Source organism: Idiotropiscis lumnitzeri, chromosome 11 (assembly GCF_059441095.1).
Source record: "Idiotropiscis lumnitzeri isolate Australia: NSW breed Sydney's pygmy pipehorse chromosome 11, RoL_Ilum_1.0, whole genome shotgun sequence".
Lineage (NCBI taxonomy): Eukaryota > Metazoa > Chordata > Actinopteri > Syngnathiformes > Syngnathidae > Idiotropiscis > Idiotropiscis lumnitzeri.
In genome coordinates this window covers 16,110,464-16,130,152 of record NC_142401.1, presented here as the reverse complement: position 1 = coordinate 16,130,152, position 19,689 = coordinate 16,110,464, and the positions used below count along the sequence as shown (strand labels likewise).

The 19,689-nt window shown below is 41.6% G+C and overlaps 1 protein-coding gene across 2 annotated transcripts; it reads right to left on the bottom strand.

Moving 5' to 3' along the window:
* Positions 1-1,348: 1,348 nt before the first annotated feature.
* LOC148327690 (uncharacterized) lies at positions 1,349-19,322 on the bottom strand. 2 transcript variants are annotated; one of them, XM_088308487.1, is made up of 8 exons: positions 19,156-19,322; positions 5,260-5,367; positions 4,784-5,028; positions 4,613-4,693; positions 4,359-4,479; positions 4,183-4,235; positions 3,956-4,105; positions 1,349-2,657 (listed from the first exon to the last, which is right to left on the bottom strand). In XM_088308487.1, the coding sequence occupies exons 1-8, from the start codon at positions 19,289-19,291 to the stop codon at positions 2,463-2,465; spliced, it is 1,089 nt and encodes a 362-aa protein (XP_088164613.1). In that variant the 5' UTR covers positions 19,292-19,322; the 3' UTR covers positions 1,349-2,462. The 2 variants fall into 2 exon arrangements, with proteins under 2 accessions (XP_088164613.1, XP_088164614.1); XM_088308488.1 differs by lacking the exon at positions 19,156-19,322 and adding an exon at positions 15,379-15,572.
* Between the last annotated feature and the right edge of the window lie 367 nt (positions 19,323-19,689).

The window sequence follows — 19,689 nt, the reverse complement described above, 5'->3', positions numbered from 1 at the left end:
TTGTTTAGTTTTCATAGTTATTTTGCCATCGTTTATTTTGTTAATTTGATCCCTGTTATTTTGAACTATGATTGATTCCCTTGTTTGCATTTCTTTAGTTTTTTAAATTAAATACCCCTCTTAAGTTGCTCCTGCCTCACTTCCCTGCATTTTTGGGTCCTTCTCGACGACCTGACACTGTCACTGTTTCTATTGACTCTTGTTGATGTTATTAACACAAGCAAGTCGGCTGAGTTGTGACAACTTCTGGTTAACGCCATTCCACAGCAGTGTGCATCGGCATGAGGAAGAAGGGCCAGCCTGCACTGCCACCGAACAAATACGTTATAATTATTAATAGGTCATTGTGTAGGAGCGACAAAAACAGGCTTTCCAGAAGTGTGTAATTCATTGGCAAGAATTAATGTTGCTACCTCAAAATCACCTGTCAAACACACTTCCAAAATGTTTTTTTTCCTTTTATAAAGTGTAAATTTAATAGTGATATTGCATTCTACTCCCTGTTAAGCTTTGTCTCCCAACAAGATAGTGTGAAATCTGAGGTGCATCAGTTCTTCATGCTTGTGTTTAAGTCACTGGATAAAAATGATATTATATACAATAACATTACCATTCTATAACAATAAATGAATTATCTGTTTTGTTGTTGGGGTTGTTGTTTAATTTTTTATACATTTTCTTTTTTTTTTTTTGTATTGCTGAGCTGCGGTTGGGAAGCTTCCTAAAGCAAACCCGGTGGTGGATTTGTGATTGGCCAGGTGAATAAAGTGTTCCAGCAAGCCGTGTTAAGCAGAGTTGACTCACACATATCCATCTATCTTGTATAAGACACATCCTCACTTGGGACACGGCTGTGCTGGAGCCTTTTCCAGCTGACATCCTGACACCCTGGACTGGTCGCCACACAATTGCAGGGCACATTTTAAAAAAAACAACCATTGACTCTCACATTCACACCAAAGGACAATTTATAGTCTTTACTCAAATTAACATGCATAATTTTGGAATGTGGGAGTACCTGGACAAAAGTCATGAAAGCGCAGGGGAGGCCGTCCTCCAAAACGTAAGAACAAACTCCATACAGGAAGGTCGCAGCCTGAATTTGGACCCCACCCATCACATCGCAGTCAAAAAGTCCATGGCTACATTTAAGATTCTCAACCTTGCCGGGTTTTGGAGCAGACTGAGGTAAAACAAATCTTAACACACCCCACACCATGGAATAATTGGTTTGGATAATATTTTACAGATATTCAACAACTGGACCTTTGCTGACTGGAACATGGGTGTAAAATGCTTATGTACATTACCTCTTTGCTGGTTCAAGAAAAAAAGTCAATATACAAGATTGTGATGTGACAGTGGCAATATAATTGAGATGTCTTGAGATGGAACAAAAGACATGCTAAAATGTGTTGTACTTGGATTTGAGAGAGAACGAGTGAAAACCAAAGCATACAGTGAACACGATTTGATCAGAATTCACAGAATTGACTTTGTAGAAAGCTAACTGTGTATTTTGTGCTTTTTCACTTTATTCTGAATATAAAACAAAAAAGGTATCACACTCATGTCATTAAAAATGTCAACATGCAAACACAAAAGGTCAAAAATACTTTTGCCAATGTAAGATTTTTGCAAATAATGGCATGGTAACTTCATTAGAATTAGAATTAGAAATCCCTTTATTGTCATTGTACTCAAGAGTGCAACGAGATTAGATCCAAATGCATCATGCAGGTTGGTACGGAGCTTTGGTTTTCATAGAGAATGCAAACAACATTCTTGTTTTGTAACGAAACAATAACAATGTCTGTTAAACTCAAATTTAGTTAAATCCCTGTTTGGTAAATTATTGGATCCCATTTATAATCTGCTCCACTGCAAGTGGTACACTTAATGCTTTTTATGAGTTTATAAGCAGGTGGGGGAGCGATGAAAATGTTAACAGAGAATGTACCACAACAAACATTTCCCCACCCCATAAAAAGCAATAAGCAGTAAGCCTCAAACCTTTTTACAAGAATATAAAACTAGTCTATGTGGCTTCATTGGACCTTTGCTTGACAAAAAAAAAAAAAAAACTAAAAAGAAACAATTCATGTTAAGGATCAACAAAACATTTGACATTACTCAACTGACTCTGCGAGACTTAAAAGGCAGGGTGTCCCCTGCTGATCAGTTTTAGTCCCAAATGCGTCATATGCAGGCTCCTCTCGGCAAACTCGGCATTCCAAATTTTTCACATTACAGGTATTGTCATTAATGTCATTATGAACCTCAGTGACATTGTCATTGTTCTGGGTGTTGGAGTTGGGGGCGGGAAGGAAGAGAGTTGGTTTTGCTCAATTTGTCTCTCCCAAGTGTGGAAAACCTTCAAGATGGCAAACAGAGGGAATGTGGGGAAAAGGAACCAGTGGTTGAATGTTGAAGGTCAGGGAGAGAGTGGGGAGTGTCGAGATTCACATCTCTGTGTCAGCCACGGGGGTCTGGCCGGCGGTAGAGTGCCCATTGGTGGTCGGGGCAGGATTGGTCCCATTTTCCGGTGGAGATTCTCCATTGGCGGCGGCGGGCTTGTCGACGGGCTCCTGGGGCAGCGGGGCAACCGACACCAGCGTGTTGGCCTGGTTCTCTTCATCCACCTGGTAAGACTCAGCCTGGAGAAAAGAAACGGCAAACAGATCTTTTTTAAAAAAGTTTTTTTAGAGCGTTAGCGTCAAGCTAACACATGCAACCCAGACACGGTTAATTCCGCTGTTCAAATAGGATGCGCAATCAGGCAAGAACATGTGAAGTGAGAATGGATTTCCACATGCAGGCGTAGCCACAAAGTAAATAAAAGCATTCTCAATTAATGAACTTTATGGGTTTCAGCTGTGTGAACTTAGATGGACGTGTCTGCCGGGAGGTCATCGAGCATGCGATCGTCACACTAACGATTTCTGATGGCGTTCACTTTTGGGGAGTGGTTCAGGCTTTAAGAAGATCTCCGGATGATATCTGATACTCGGGACGGAGTTTCACAGCGTTGAGTAACTGACACCTTGAACAAAGGCAGTTCCATCTAAACGGTCACATGGGCGTACCCCCATGCCGTAACTCTTTATAAAAGATGATGTCATGAGCTAGGGATGAAAATGAACTGAAACCATGTGTAACCTTGTGGAAAGAGTTGAGATTAAAAAGGAAAAAATGGTGGTGGTTTGAGTTAAGTGAGTCAAGTGTGTCCTTGACAGTGATATACTGACAACAAAAAAATCTCAAATGTGGTTCATGAGCTATTCAAACACAAATTAATTTTTTGCATTGGGTATTTTTTTTTTGCCTGGAACATTGATGGTCCACTTTCAAAATGTGTTGCTGTTCATTTACCATTCTTCATAAGATTACAAATCACAATTTACGTGCCAACTCTTTTGGCTGCCCAAGACAGTCTTGGGGGGCCTGAAAAGTCCGTCTTTATGGTCAAAGTGGTTGTAATGAAAAAAAAACAAAAAACTTCGGGTACCGTTGTTATGTGCTGAAGGAATATCTATGACGTCAACGATTAATTGACTAGAACTCGACTTTTGCCGCATTATATATACTTACGCCGCAGCCTTTTTAGACAAAGGTGATTAGGTCGGATTTAGGGCTCCTGTGGTTTGCTGCCTAAAGAGTGAAATTAATGTTGTATTTACAAATCAGTGATTGACCAAATTCTGCATGACCGTCAGAATTCTTAAAGATAAAAAAAATGTAATTTGATTGATTGCTATTGTGTCTTGCATATAGATGCACTTAAAATCATTGTCAAGCCAATATAGTCGGAGTGACCAGGGCAAGGCAACAAGTCCAGTGCCTGGTGGTTCTTGGTATTTCCAACTAAAATGGAATCCCACAAGGTCTGTTCTCGCTTTCCTGTTTTCATGTCTCCCTAATTGTTTAAAAATATCTGTGTCCTTTATCCACTCACCAGCCGGACTCCTTTGGAATTCTTGCGGTGGGTTTTAAAGTAATAACCGGCGACGAGCAGAGCAGCCAGCAGCAGGCCAGTAAGCAAGAGGGAAACCAGCACCAGTTTAGAGTTTTTCCTCCAGTGCGGGACAGCCTCCTTCACACCAGCCTGCTCAGCCAAACACAAACATACAAAATGAGCAACAATTGTGGGTCCTTTGAACGTTTTTCCGTCTGTTTCCCTACCTTGTCTTTGATGTTGTCATTGTTGAACTTGTTGACCATGCCTTTCACGTCGTCTGCGAAATAGGAGAGGCACGCCTTGAGTTATAATCCCGCCTCATTCATGCTGCTGATCAGATTGAGGGCCATCCAAAGTACACAAGCGTATATTATCATCATTCCTCCTACGTCTGACCTACCTTCAACATACTGTCCAGCTACAAGGATTTGATCCGTGTTGTCCTCCTGGTAGATCAGTAACTTGCAGTCTTCGCCGCACAACTCTTCCCGAACGCTTTGGATCTTCACTTTTGTGTTTTTCTGCAAGGTGACCAAAATCAAATCTCCTTGTTCAACTGATACGGATTCATCGTTTATGATTTGACAAACATAATACAACAATGTGCATTCTTAATCAATTGCATACGCGTGATAACCGATATAATTTACTTACACATGTGGAAGACTGGATGAGTTTCAGATTGACAGCGTTTTTATCCTGGACAGCCTCTTTGCCCACGCACACCACGTCGCCCTACAGGGTGCAAGCCAAAGGTGAGCGCACAAGAAAAGGCTTCCCACCAACCAGTGAAACCCAGGGACGTGTCCCGTGGAGACGTCTCACCTCGGCAATGTTGTCCGGGCCGTCACCTCTCGGTGGTGCTGGTGCAACGGTCGCTTGTTCCAGGATTTGGGGTTCGTCTGCGTACACGTCTACGGTGACCTGTCCTCCGTCAGCCGCGTTCTCAGCTGCTGCGGGCGTGTCCTCTCCCTCGCTCTCTGGTTCCGTCTGTTTTGTAGGTGGTGCCTGTGTTGTCTGCACTTCGTTGTCTTGGGATTCCATCACCTCAAATAGTTGATTGTTTGACTCTGAAGAGGGAAATAAATGGAAATGGTGAAGGCATGTTTTACGGTCATATATGATGGCAAGTAGCTTGACCTAATTTTCTTACTTTTGGTGGTAGCTACTTCATCGTGTTTTAGTGGCGATACATATGAACTCCTTTGTGTTTTCTGATGCTTATTTTTGCCCACAGTGTGACATGAAGTCACACGAGTTAGTCCAGAGAGACAAATTCCCAGGGCGGAATTCTATCTTACCAGGCGCTTCAGTTATCTTCGGAATCATGTCTCCTCTCACATTTTCTTCTGCAGCGATGGTAGACGCTGCCTCCGTGACGACGCCGTCATCTTGTGCTCCGACCCCCGCTGTAAAGAAATGGTAAAATGATGCCGATCAGTTTTGAAGACTCTTGTGATACAAGGTGAACAGTAGTGCATTCAGATAGTTACACTGGGACTTTCCCCAAGAATTGAGTTGTTGTGGTGAGTCACAACAACAGAATTGTCAATTTTAATGTAAGCTAACTTGGCAATCGAGAAGGGGGGCTGTGGGGGTGGGGTGATTATACACTCCATGCTTTACATTCCTCGGCTGTGCTGTGGCCGCATGGCATGCACCATACAATAGAGCACTTACTGTCGAGCCACAATAGTATCTGGTCCCACCGAAAGATCTTAAATCAATGAGCGGCCCTATAGTAAAAAAGTCTACACTGGAGCTCTCAGCAAATAAACCTTTCCTCACTACGAGACATGGGCCTACGAACCAAATGTGCTCACCTCCCACTGGGAAAGATACTGAGCGCTTCCCAGGAAAATCTGAACATGCCAGAGGCGACGCAATGGACTGGTGCCAAAGTGCGAAAAATATTTATTATTGTAGCGACGCAATGCATGCCAGAAGTGAGCGTTTCACACCAGATACAGTGAGGCGTTCTGTCAATCACGCCAGAGCTCCGCTTAGTCTTGGCGTGCTATCTTCGGTGTAGGTTTATTTTTTTCCCATGTCAAACCGAACTTAGATTAGAAATAGTCTAAACAGTTATGCACTTGTGCTACAATATTTGCATTAACCTCTTGATTCAAGACTTTTGACTTGACGTAGTAACATGCGCTCATAATTAATCAGGCTTCTCTGTTATGATTCCCAGATAGATGATGACGTAATAGAACGTATTACATAGTTTGATGATGCCTTGCTGGAGTGTTTAGCCAAGGTTAAACCGCCACTGAATACTTTCCCAACTGTTTTGAGTTATGAGATGGTCATTGTGTCATTTTCCGGTCCTTCCCTCATAATTTAAGACTCTAAAATTGAGTTTTAATGTGTTATTTCTAGCATGTGATTTTCCACCGCGTTATTTGTATTCGTTTTATCTTTTTGGGACCCCACCCTGTGCTGACACCGAGCTGCTGGTGCATTGGAGGCCTTTTGTTGGCGTGACAGGTCAAATTGCAAGCGAGGAGGGTCCAACAATCAAACCAAAGCACGGCATTCCTGCTGCCCAGATTTGCGCCGCGCTGCCAAAACACCACCATCATTACCTCACTTTCCAAACATTCCCATAATGCATCAACTCTGCAGATCTCATTACACACTCTCTCTCTCGCTCTTTCGCTATGCTACTTTTGCCGCTTCCTGCACTCTGCAAATTGTCATATTGTTTGTGGCTTGGTTCACATGCAGCTTTCATTTAGATGTTGACTTTGTTTTAAGATGTCACAAACTTGGCTTCAGACATTGCAATTGTGTTGATGGTAATTTTTGTCTTAATTCCCGGTGATATATTCTACATCTGTCGGGATAAAAACGGGATTGCATAGGTATTACTAATTCATAAACAATGAAATGACATCAGAAAAGCCTTTTAAACGTTTGCATTCCAAGGTTGCTGTGATGTGCAAGGTTTTGTCAATGATGTCTTTAGAAAGCTTACATGAACTCCTCATATTCTTCATTCATTCTATTGTTATTAAAATATAAACATTTTGCGGATGGAAAATCATTTACGCCACTTGGATTGGAGTTTGCAGCTTCAAAAACGTGACGTACGCACTTTTCCATGGTCACGTTCCGATGTATTTACAGTGAAATGACCATGGGAATGTTTTGGTGTTCCATGGCAACTGAAATGCTGGCATAGGCATGTTTTTTTGTTCTTTCGCGGCATTGGAGTGTTGTAGAGATGATGCTGGGCAGTGGCGGGTGCAAGTGGTGTGAAAAGAACAATAGATTCCCGGGACCAACGGTCAGTTTTGATACCCCCTCAAACTTTGTTTTGTTGACGAGTTGGTGGTGGGTGCGTTTTTAATATTGCGCCGTCCCACCAACTTGGGAATCAAATTCACATGGCCACCACGTCTCAGGTTTGGAAGCGGCTGAGTGCTTACCGCTGAGCTGAAAGTCTGGGCTGCTGTCTCTGTTAGAAGATGGGGATTCAAGTGGACATTGACAAAGATTTCCGGACCTCAATTTTGTTTCACCAGCTCACACTTTGTGAAGTTTCTCTTTTCTGTTTATACTAATTTGCGTATTTATAAAAGGGAGGAGGAGTCCGGCGCGCCAACATTTCTGCATTGATTGAAATTTGCTTGCTTTTCGGCGTACAAAGACATTCATTTGGATTTTTTTTGTGCCTTCGCCTTTTTCTGGATTTGGCCATACGCCATGTTTTAGTATGAAAGCCTCGCAAGTCTTTGTACACAAGGCCCCTGGTGAAGTCACATCTGACCTTTGAACTCTTGGCTCATCCTTAAATGCCAGTTTGTGCAGTACTAAATTCCATCATTTTTCCATTACTGCTTTGAACTCGCTTCCTTAAAAAATGGTCACTTCCTTATTCCATCCTTTCTTTGTCTCTCCGGATTATAACTCTGCCTATCTGTCTATCTCTCTATCTATTTACCTAAAAACTCAATGTTAAATATTCCTTAAAAGAACAAGGAGGCTCTGAGTCTACGTCATTTTAAGATCCTAGTGGATAAATATAACTTGTTTTTCATCTATTGAGAAGAATGCGTCTTTGAGTATTGCTATTTTCCTGTGGGTGTGTTTTCCTATACAGAGTTTGTGTGTCAATATTCATAATGTATGCAATAATAATTAGAATATCACTCTCAGAGGTTAATACTGTTTTCCTGTGAGCACGTCAATGGGATTTCACATTTACTTTAGAATTAGCACTGGCGTGTTTTTTAAAAACAAAAAAGAGGTCTTATATTTAAATATAAAAACTTTTTTTGCACAAGCAACATGGTGCCCTCAGGGTACCTTCACGTTTTTCTTCGATTATGATAATTGGTTTGGATGATGCATGGTTGTTTTTAAGATCGGGACAATTAAAATTTTTTGATTACATTTTGATTCATTCCCCAATCCTAGTCACTGTATGTTGTATTTTATACAATATATTATTTGTTGATGTGCCATTGCCACATGTCTGCTTGCTTGCTTCCTTTGCTAAATCATTGTGACAAGCAGATGACACCAAAGTCAACGCTGCATATATGTGAGCAGGTGCAGAGGCCTGTAAGATGCAAAGAGGCCCACTGGCATGCTATGTGTTAGCAACTGTCTATGACAGCTGCTCATTATATTGTACATATGTATGTGTACAGGGAAATACGGTTTTACCATACCATACACTGGACCCTTTTGAAGGTTTTTCCATATGCCATGTGTCAAGCAAATAAGGCTGTATACACGCACACACACACACACACACATATATACCCATATATATATATATATATATATATATATATATATATATAGAGAGAGAGAGAGAGAGAGAGATAGATATGGTCAACTGCAAATGTGGAAGATGCGCATAATATTTGTTGGCTACATAAAAGTCCCCGACCTTGTGTGTCTTTCTTTTGCAACCCTGGTCTGTATTCTGTCGTCTACAGCTGCCATCTTTCTTTTGTCTTTGGGTGGTCTGCTTGTTTAATTTAGCAGAAAAAGGATGACGTTCCAAATGGCTAGTGCATAAATTGGAGGTTTTGTTACACCAACGAGACTCGTTCAAGTGGCAGAGTGCTGAGAAACTAAGATGTGTTGTTCAGTTCTGTGACAGCTCCCTCTCTGTGGTGGAGCTGTCGCAGGCCTCTGTGGCACTGGCAGGGGTGAACCTCCTTTAGCGGTGTTGCAAAATATAAGAGTGACAATTTGACTAATGATTGCAAGTGACCTTTGAACCCAACAGGACCTTGCTGTCTCATACACATTTAGGCACCACCGCAACTATGATTCATGTTTTAATCATACTTTGACTTGGCGGTCTTGCGAAACATGACCACACCCTTTTTTGCGGGTGCGTCCGCTAATAAAAACTTTGTACCATGTTGCCCGAAATGTAATTGAAGTCCGTAAAACAATTGTGGTTTGGTTGGTTGTTTATTAACGAATGTATTGAAAAATAATGAATATGTGTTTCCTGAAAATTATATTAATGTGAGTGAGTGTAATGTCTGCCATTTGTATGGAGTGTCCTACTTTTTTTCAAGGGTGTAAAATACATTGGAACCTCTAAATGCCCATGAATTGAGTTTTACCAACATTTTGTTGAAATAAATCAGTGGTAAATGCGTTTTCTGCCCATGAAATTCTCTAAGCGCTTTGAAACTGTCTCTCCATTCACTGTCAACTGGGAGTTGAATATGTTTGTTGCTCAAAGACACTTTAACATGGTCACAAAGGCTGAGGGTCAAACCCACCACCTGAGCCATCCCTGGAAAAAAATAAATAAATGCAAGACATCAGAGTGCCTCACTGGAGAGCAGTATCAACTCACTGTGATTTAGTTTTAGGTATTTTTTTTTCCTACATTTTTTTTGTATTTACACGTTACAGCATATTCTGTAACTTCTTCTTGTAACACAAAACTGGTCTGTTCCTTTTTTCGGGTTTTACCATTAACAGCAGCTAACATTTTTTTTTAGTATGATAAACATCTGTATAGTTATAAGCTTTGATGTTTACATTATTCCCATGAGTCCCTATGGGAAACATTTTTCAGATATCCGGACACATAGTTTGACAAGCGACCAAGAATGGATTTTAATCTGCCTTGGACTTTCCACTGTACTCCACTTCAAACGTACTCTTTTACGTTCTACTGTGCCACCACCTGCCGCCCCCCCCCCATATCCTACGACCTACGCTGAACATTTTGTGATCATCGTGTGTGTCCCGTTGCACAAACACGGCAAAACTCCAGTAACACCATGATCTTAATTAGGCCTGACCCACTGCTCTGACTTCATTCCTCCATTTTCAATGTTCCCACCAGAAAAGGCACTTCCATGGTCTGTATATATCCCACCCCAAAGACCCCCCCCCATCTCTTGGGACTGGGGATGGAGGAATGTTGGAGGACTAGAAGCCTGCCGGCTCCACGCCTCTCACCAACTGTTGGCCCTCTCCCAGTCACGCACGGCTAATCCCAGGCATCCTCTGAGGTGAGCCGTACACACCTCCCACATTTGGGAGAGCGAGGTGTCAAGACCCAGACCATAACCATCTCCTCTCACTACATGTGTTCTTTATTTCACTGCTCAAGACAAATAAAAAGCAGGCAAGATTTTTCCCACGGTCACAGAGAACTCGCCCTGCAATTTAGACACGGCTTATTCCCCGTTGTGTCACCCTGTGCCAAATAATTTGGCATCTGCATTCTTCATTGCACCAAGAACATCCTGAAGCTTCTGCTAATCGACAATGTGCACCCATGTGACACAGATGGCACAATCTCTTTATTTTGTCAATGAATTGTACCATTTAGATTTGCCAGCTATGACCAAAATGTAATTGCATGCCGATTTTAAAGCTTATTGTCAACACTGAAGCTGTTGTGACCCACTGTGACCATTTCAATAATGAGCCCTCTGTTCCTAGCAGATGTTTTCTTCATGCCATACGTGCGAATGCATGCTCAATCTTGATTTAGTCGGTGCTAAAGGACGTGACGGATGGGCTAAAATAGTTGCTTAAAATTGCCACTTTGTGCTTGACTGTGGGTCACCAATGGTCAAAACTTTGACCTTTCAAATTAGATTATTTTTAACAAAAAGGACAACATCGTCCTTGTATACATCAAAGCTTCTGTCTTCACAAAAACATCAATTTGCGCTGTAGTGGCGTTTTTTAATCAGCCAAACATTTGGTGACGCCATGTTGTCTCCCATTATTTCAGCATGGCAAGCTGTGTGAGTTGGGTTGCTATACATCTTTTTAAGTGGCGTCGCTCTTTCACTCTCTCTCTCTCACTCTCACTCTTCACTTCACACTAGCACTAAACAGATTAATCAGTGCATCTGCGATATATTTTCCAAAGTAACTGTCTGTTAAATAAAGGAGTAAATGGGCACATCCTGCTTTGTAATTTCATATCCTCCAAATCAACCTAAGTTGTAGCGTTAAGAACATGCCGCGCAATGTGACACCAGAGCCCCGTCCCTTTGGGTTAAACGCGCTCTGCAACTCTACCCTCTTTGAAACAACAGGCTGCTGACCCCCAGTATCTTGACTATGCCGAATAGCCCTCCCCCCCCGCCACCTCCACCCCCTTCCTCCTCTTCATTCCTGTCAGAGCGATTGATGGCCGTCCCGTCCTCTCCCCTTGGCAGAAAAACAACGGGCTTTCATGGTTTCAATCAGGTCGGTGGAAGCGGCACGTATTTCACCCGGTGCTGCCCAGCTGCAGCCGACCCGACCCCGAGGGCTGCTTATCAAAAGTGCGGCGCATGCTTTTGAGGGCCACAATCAGGAAACGTGACATCTGCTTTCAATTGGCTTGTTCTCGGCGCACCCCACCCTCCCCCTCTGCAGTCCATACGCTCTCATTTGCCTCTGCATCGTTGTGAAAAGGCCTTTTGGATTTCATTGTGTGTAGGTAGAAATATGAGGGATCAGCCCGCTTCCAGAGTGAGTCTTTGTATTGATTGCACGCAGAATTTGAGACGTGCTACAATTTGTGAAAAGTAACTACAAGTGCATGCATCCAGGGTTGGTGTCGGCTATATCAAGACATTAAGACGCCTAACGCGAGTGCACTTAGTGTGTTTGACCAATTTTAAAACCTTCATTCACATTTTAAGCAGTTAACATTGCCATCTTCTACTTGTCTCTCCTGCCAATTTTTACCTAAAGCATAAAGGTGTTTGATTAAAGCCACCTTTCACCAAGTGTACATTATAGTTCAGCTCCCGTGGTACATTCTGGAGCTGTAAAGGTTCTTCTGATTAGTGCACCAATAGCTGGAAACTGTTTTTTTCTGTCTTTAGTGGTCATTCCGTTCCTGTTGTTACATGGAGGTGATGATTTTGTTGACTAATGGGCAGTGTATCTAACGATTGAATTGTGCCATACCATACCTTGAGCCAGTATCCCATTTAGGGGCGAAATTTTTCGAGCCCCTGAATTCAACTCACTTTGTAACAAAGAGCAGCTTGTCAGAACAATTCTTCAAAAAAGCTGTGTAATGCCACTCCTAATTGAATCTTACCGTCAAACTAAATACAAAACAAATCGATTTACATGTAAATTTAAGACATTCATGAAGCTTTGCCTCAGGAAAGTCTGCTAAACTTAATGCAAGCAAGCAATACAAACCTCCGTTGATGGATATTTGAACACAAACTTTGAAGCAACACATGTAGACAGATAATATAACAATACGCACAGGCATGCACCATTTATCCTATGAAAAGATTGACTGTTTATTTGGCTTACTGAGGAGCTGAGACCATTTCCTTATGGTGGTCCAGGTGGTTAAGACACACACCAGAAGGAGTAGCACAAAGTATTTTGATGTTATATGATTTTATGATGTATATTATGACGTCTACCCCACGGAGGGAAAGTGACGACGTCAGGATTCCCTGCTCGTTTAATCAGAGGAAAAAAGCCAAATTCGCATGCAGTGCAGAGTTAAACCTGACGATAGCTACACACTACACTCAGGATTTCAATAAACATGCACTTAAATGTCTAAATAATGTCCAGGGCATGTAAACAGCAGTCGAAGACACTTGTTATTATGGATATCAACAAAAAAAAAAGTTGATTTGGGGATCAACCTATAAAAAGACTGTGTGGACATAAAGCAAGAGCTGCATCAACAACATAACTCGCACATAATATCCGCACGCCAGCGCATAACTCGCCAATGATTTAAGCGCACATAAATGCACAGCCACCACTGAGATAGCATATAAACATAGTCTAAATTCCTTACTCTGAAAAAAAAAAATGGACCATATTGTTTTTCAATTTACCGCTTGTCTTCCCAGTCCACAAGTTACATTTCCAAAGTAACACGGAATGGAAAATGAACTGATCTATCAACAATGTCTTGTTACGCCTACTAATATGTCCAGCATGCAAACGAAAGAGTGTTGAGAAGTGGGATGGGGCAGTTCAGATATTTTGAGAATGTGAAAAGTCTAAAAAAAAAAAAATTTGAACAGTGCACACCTGAAGAATATTGCTTGGTGAATATGTAACTTTAAAGCGAAACAATTTTTCCTTAAGATGTTCAGGTCTCATACCTGGAGGGTGTTTGAAACCCCATCCCATTTGGGAACAGGTTACTCGATGTACTTTGTACTTCACTGGAATCTCAATGTTGGCATTGACATTTGACTGCCTTTCCTACTACTATAGCGCTTATACAAACAATGATTAACATAATTACATAGTCGTACCTCGGCAGAAACTTTGGGCTGGGTTGGCTGCCGGACTGAAGAGCCGCCCTAAAACCATTTCACAGTGCACACAGACCTTATACTGTGTTGTGGTGAAGTATGTTAAGCCATCTATCCAAACACAAGAAATATCCTCTACTTCTGTTCCATTTTTTTTTCCACAAGAAGCCTGTTGAATGTTTTCACTGCAGGAGTTTCCCCATGAGGGCCTGTCCATTCTGCTACCAAAGCGCTCCCTCTCCATTTGTCCCGGTCACCATTACATTCTGTAAGGCTCATAAATCTCACCCATTGACTAAGACCATCCGTCCTTGCTTATGTAAGATGCAGCCCGGCGCCATTTGCCCAAGTTGACAAGACAATTCGGTTGGTTATTTGAGCGCAGCTCAGGAAGCAGATGTTTGGTTGAAATGTAAAGCAACACTTGAGGATTTTCCACGCGTATGATATTTGATGCCTTGCCCATTCATCTTTTAGGATATTCCCATGAGGATTAGCAGATTGCTTTGCGTGTGCGCTGCTCATGTTTATCAAAAGAAATCATTTTGTTTCTGTTTCAGAATCTATGCAGCAATTTTCAAATCTTCCCGATGTGGATGAGCTCATGAGCCGTGGAAGACACCCGTTTTGAATTAAGTCATCCAATGTGTGATTCATTTAAGGCCACAGCACACAGGTTTAGTTTGCTCTTAGCTCCTATTTGCTATGTAAGACTCGCACTGATTTAAACTTGGCTTTGTCACATTTTTATTTGCGAGCGACCCTCCAGCTCTTCATGTTATGATTAATGCGAGAGTCGGAGTATAATCCAACCGCCTGGCTGGAGCTCCTTCTTTCTGTTGAAGCAACCCCCTTGGCAAGGGGTTTGATTCCAGAGAGATTTAAAAAGTGTTTATTTCCTTATTTGGTGGTGGCTTTGTGAACGTTTAAATAATACTGGTTGTCATCTCTCACTCTGTGAAATTGGATGGAATGGAAGCAGCTTTGGAAAAACTGTTGAAAGGACAGAATTCATTGTGCAAAAACCGGTGACGAAAATGAGCATGAGGTCACTCGAAGATGTTGCAGAGGAAAATAAATTAAGCTGCCGTTGCATCTACTCGGAACAACTTTTATATAAGTTCTTCAGTTGAACTTGAGCATGAGAACTGTATCCAATTTTCCAGATAGTTCAACTCCATCAATCAACTTGAACGTCTCACTAAAGCCTCCTGCACATACATGGCTTCATGTTTCATTCAGCTAAAAAGGAACCAGTCAGCAAAATCACAAGAAAAATGCCAAATGAGTTTAAAGCTTTAAGTGAAAAAGCCTCAAATAATCATAAAATTGAAATCCTTCGTTTAGATGCCACAGCGATCATTCAGCTGATCCCTTTGTTTGCATTGGAGCACCATATCTTGAGGGTCAAAAGCCCCCACCCAAAAACCAACCTTTTTTTTTTTTTAATTGAAACAAACTGCAAATCATCTAACATCAAGATTGAGAAAGTTTGTTTGAATTCCATGAAAAAGACAGATTGTACGGTTAAATCATGGATTTAAACTGGAAGACCATTCAAACTCCTCTCCACGCCCGCCCTGCCCCCTCGGTCCTCTGCTTTCGCTGCAGCTTAACTAAACTTAACTAACTTTCCTCTAATTTGTAACATTGAAATGCACGACTCACCAATCATGACTGAACCGGCGAGGAGAAACGCCAAGACCAGCATGCTGGCGGGTGGGCCTGCTCTCTGAGGAAATGATGCTGCCATGTGCACGCTTCCGACGGCGGTGGTGAAAATTGGAGGGAAAAGTGGAGGTAAAGCTGCTTCAGCAGTGGCTTAAAGTTTCCTCTTACCCGGAGCAGGATGGATAAAGCGCCACTTGTGTTCTGCCACTTTTATACTCCCCTCCCTGAACTCCCTCCCTCCTTCCCTTGTTGAGGCCCAGCCCTGCACCCGTCTTCCTGCTGGTGTCTTTAACCCTTCCTCTGTGGTCACACCCCTCGCCGTGAAGCAAGGCAGATGTTGCACAGGAGGAGAATCGACTCTTTTTAGGATGCTGTGTGTTTAAAGAAAGTTCAGGATTCCTCAAGTAGCGTTCATGTTTATCACACTCAGGCATTAAAACTGCTGTACGTTTGGGGATTTTTTTTCTTTGTTTGCTGATGTAGAAAACGAGTGCCTGACCTGTGAACCCCGCTGGATGGGGGCAGTAAATCCAACACACAATGAAAGGTGGACCGTTGACAAAAGGCCGGGACGCTCCGCTCTTTAACAGGCTTATGGAGATGGACTGCCGAGCACAATATCACATTGGAAACAAAGGTGCGACTCTGTTATGCTAATTGAATTAATCCATTTCTGTAGCTCGAAGCTGGCAGCCGTCAACTAGGTAGACCATCAATCAACTGCAGCGGGGGCCACGAGTGAGCACACCACATGATCCGTTTAAATTTTTCACACTTTTGCAGAGAAGCCCGTCAGCCCTCTCCTGCAAATTGAAAATTGTTCTCGCAGTTCTCATGCTCTAACTAACACATCTGGAAGCACTGGTGAAGGTATGCTAAATGACTTGTTAAGAAAAAAAAAGATCCCACCCTCATTGACAACAATTAGTGGAAGATGGGATCTTTTCTTAAAACAGCTGTGGTATCTGACACCATTGCCCATCACCCCTAAATCTCATCTCCTTGTTCCCCCTGCCACCCTTCCTCCACCTCTCCCAGCAGACCACTCCGCAAACCCCGAGCTCAAACAGTGGGGTGTTGAGGCGGCCAATTGGCCTCTCACTGTGAATTCAGATGAGCTTTGCACACGCACACACACACGCACGCACACGCACGCAAATGAGCGAAAGCAGCGGCGTGCTGATTACAGCAGCCACAGCAGGACAGCAGCAGTCACATCACCTTCGTAAAAAATTCATTAGTCTGTTAGCTAGTTAAGTATTGCAACTACTTGAGTCCTCGTCAATCACAGCTTCCTGTCAGATTGCGCTATGACCTTTAAACCCGAGTGGCAGAACAGACTCTTGCGACTTTTTGGATTTTCATTTATACTTCACTTTCAGGTTATTTTGATGCTGCATCTCTCGGTAGGGGTGTCAAACTTTTAAACTTTTTTTTTTTTATGTGGGCCACATTGTATTGATGGTTGACTTCAGGGTGCTGCTTAAAACGATGAAACCACATAAAGATAAGCACTAAGATAGTAGAGGTCGCCCAAAAATCACAGTACGTAATTTAGTTTTGAAGGAAGGCAAGTTTTTTTTGTTTTGCACGATACATACAAGGTCAGTTAAAAAAATTGAAAGTCAAGGGGAAAATCGTAAACAGAAAACATTTAAAAGACAAAGAAGAATTAATCCGGGAGAATGAAATAATGTGTTCTTATCAGAAAACATTTAAAAGACAAACATTATTACAATGTTTGAATAAGTCAAGCTAATAAAATACAATTAGAGTAGTGAAGAGATTAATTAAAGGAGTAGTTAATGAGATTGCTGGAGTAAACAATGTTTTCATCCCTGATTTAAATGAACTGACAGTTTGGGGATTTGGATGCTTAATAGAAAAGTGCCGTAAAACAGAACACCTGTATTTTGGTCCAAAACTATTCAGAGATTTTTGGACCGTCATTCCAATTTTAAAATCTATCCTTTTGTTACAGAAAGTCAGAGTAGTGATTTGAGGAATGGTGGGATATGATCCAGGAGCATTTTGGATCAAGTTCAACTGCCTGATTTATTATTTTGTTAATCCGTGTAAAAAAAAAAAAAACTATCGTAGTAATCTAGCCTACTGAAAGTGAAAGCTTGAGAAAATATTCTGCAAAATATTGAGACGGAAAACCCGTCTTCGGAGTGGGAACAGAGGATGAGAATTTTTACTTCATTTTTTTTTTAATGGACGGACTAATCAAGGACAGACTCTTATGTTATTGCCTCACCACCTTCAACCCCAGTGCTGAGCCCGTATGTCACTGAGTGTTTTGCAAGTGTGTGCACCATTTTATTGTTAGTGGTGGTTCAATGTTGCAAACAGTTGTAAACAGTTGCAAAAAAAAAAAATTAATTGTTTTAATGGTCACTAACTGTTTTTTCTTGTCACCATCAAATTTTGAACATGCTCAAAATCTCTTGGCGACAAGAAAATCTGTTTGAGTCCATTAAAATTGCTGGCGAACATCTTTGCAAACTTGAACGGACCCTGATGAAAAAACATAATTCGCGGCGTGCGCACACACAAACCTTCGCCGTTCAGCGAGATACGACCTTTAGGCACTGTGATGTCATTTTCAGTGGAAAGCAAATGGCAAAATGGCCACCCCCTGAAATGGAAACAAACGGGTGAATTTTGCTGCTTAATTCATATTCCTTAAAAATAGTATTGATTTGAATTTCGTGTTTGGGCTGGTGGGGCTGGATAGAAGATATTCTGGTCAAGAAAATCATTGACTCGACTTCCCCTTTAATTTATGATTCAGGGGTCCCTGGTTTATTTTCTCAGCTTATTCTCTCTGGTCTGTGTTGCATCATAAATGTTTTCCTGAAATTTCCCACATTGGAAAAAAAACCTTTTGATTAGTTTGGACATGGACTGTAAATCGGTTGCACATGATTAAAATGTGTTCAAGTAACATATGTTATTTAGATATACAGCTAAGCCTTGAGATGGAGGAACATTGGAGCATGGGTAGATCATGGTCAAAACCATCTCACTCCATAGTTTTGTTTACAAAATTAGTCAGGTGATTAAGTGTACAATATGTTAGAAGTATAAACAAGTGTCCTGATTCGTCACATACTGACAAACCAACAAAGCACGTTCTGAAGCATACAAAACAAATAGTTTAGCACATGCATATCGTGATTTATTTCAAAAATGTATTCCTTATCTGTCAATAATGTACCTTTTTTCTGCACATCTGTTTTCAAACATGGAAACTCTTTTCCAATTAGCTGCTGTACGTTTTCCAAGACGGGCTCCAATCTCTTCGTATATCGTGCGGTCACTTAGATGATTTGTGACAGCGCGGTTAAGTTTGTAAGTGGACTTGAGCCAAATCTGATAGTCGCTCCTCATAGTTACAAATAGCGCATATGCTAAGCTTGTGTGCTAAATGTATGATGAAGTGTCTCTGGAGAAATATTTGCAATGAGCTTTTGTGCTTGCGCTTTCTCAAAAGGAATCCCCTTCAGCTTCAGCCAAACCCACAAAAGTCCAAATCCAGACCTTTGTGAGGCTGTAATCACTTTTTTTTTTAATTCCCTGCCTGCTCTTGCTCTCTATAACTTTCTTTGCTTGTTTTCATGCCACACACATATCTCTCCTTTTGTTCTGTAGTGTACAACTTCTTGAACTATTTATGATGACCAATCCTGCAGTTACTGTTATTTGATAAGTCTGATGAGGTTATATCATAAAAAAGGTTAAATAAAATCATAAATCATGTTTACTCACCACATCGTGTTCTCAGTCTCATAGTGTTGACATCTGTATTGTCTTCTACTTTGCTTGTACAGAAAATTCCGGGTAGGTTCAAAATGTAAGAATTCCCCCTGACTGGAATTAGTTGCTCAGTGTTGAGCGGGTACATCGATCACACTGATCAGATGGACAATTGTTAGATCAGACCACACTGCATGATACTGAGCGATGTCATATTTTGGCTTCACATTTATCTTCACAAGAGGGCCAATAAATCTCAGTGTCATGTTGTGTTTCTTCATGCCAAGAAGACACAGTGAAACCCTTCAAATCAAACGCTTTAATGTTGTTTTCTTTCATGTGTGTGTTTTGTCATCTCGGAAAATTTTAAATCCTCTCCCCCCAAACCAAATGCCTTGCTCCAGTCTCCAGAGGATAGTAGCTAAAAATGTAAAATGAAATGTCATGCAGTGAACCATTACCAGGGTCATGGGGAGTGAAGTCATGGCCGTTTGGTCTCATGCCACAGAAAGAGCTTTTGATGAAACTGCGCAGAGTTGATTGGGA

What these genes read in the sequence shown, in the direction of transcription:
- LOC148327690 (XM_088308487.1), bottom strand. Translation starts at nt 19,291, where the DNA reads ATGTACCCGCTCAACACTGAGCAACTAATTCCAGTCAGGGGGAATTCT. An exon ending in GAGACTGAGAACACGATGTG is followed by an intron (nt 5,368 to 19,155) that starts GTGAGTAAACAT and finishes ATTTCTTTACAG; the next exon opens with CGGGGGTCGGAGCACAAGAT. An exon ending in AGCTGGACAGTATGTTGAAG is followed by an intron (nt 4,236 to 4,358) that starts GTAGGTCAGACG and finishes CCTATTTCGCAG; the next exon opens with ACGACGTGAAAGGCATGGTC.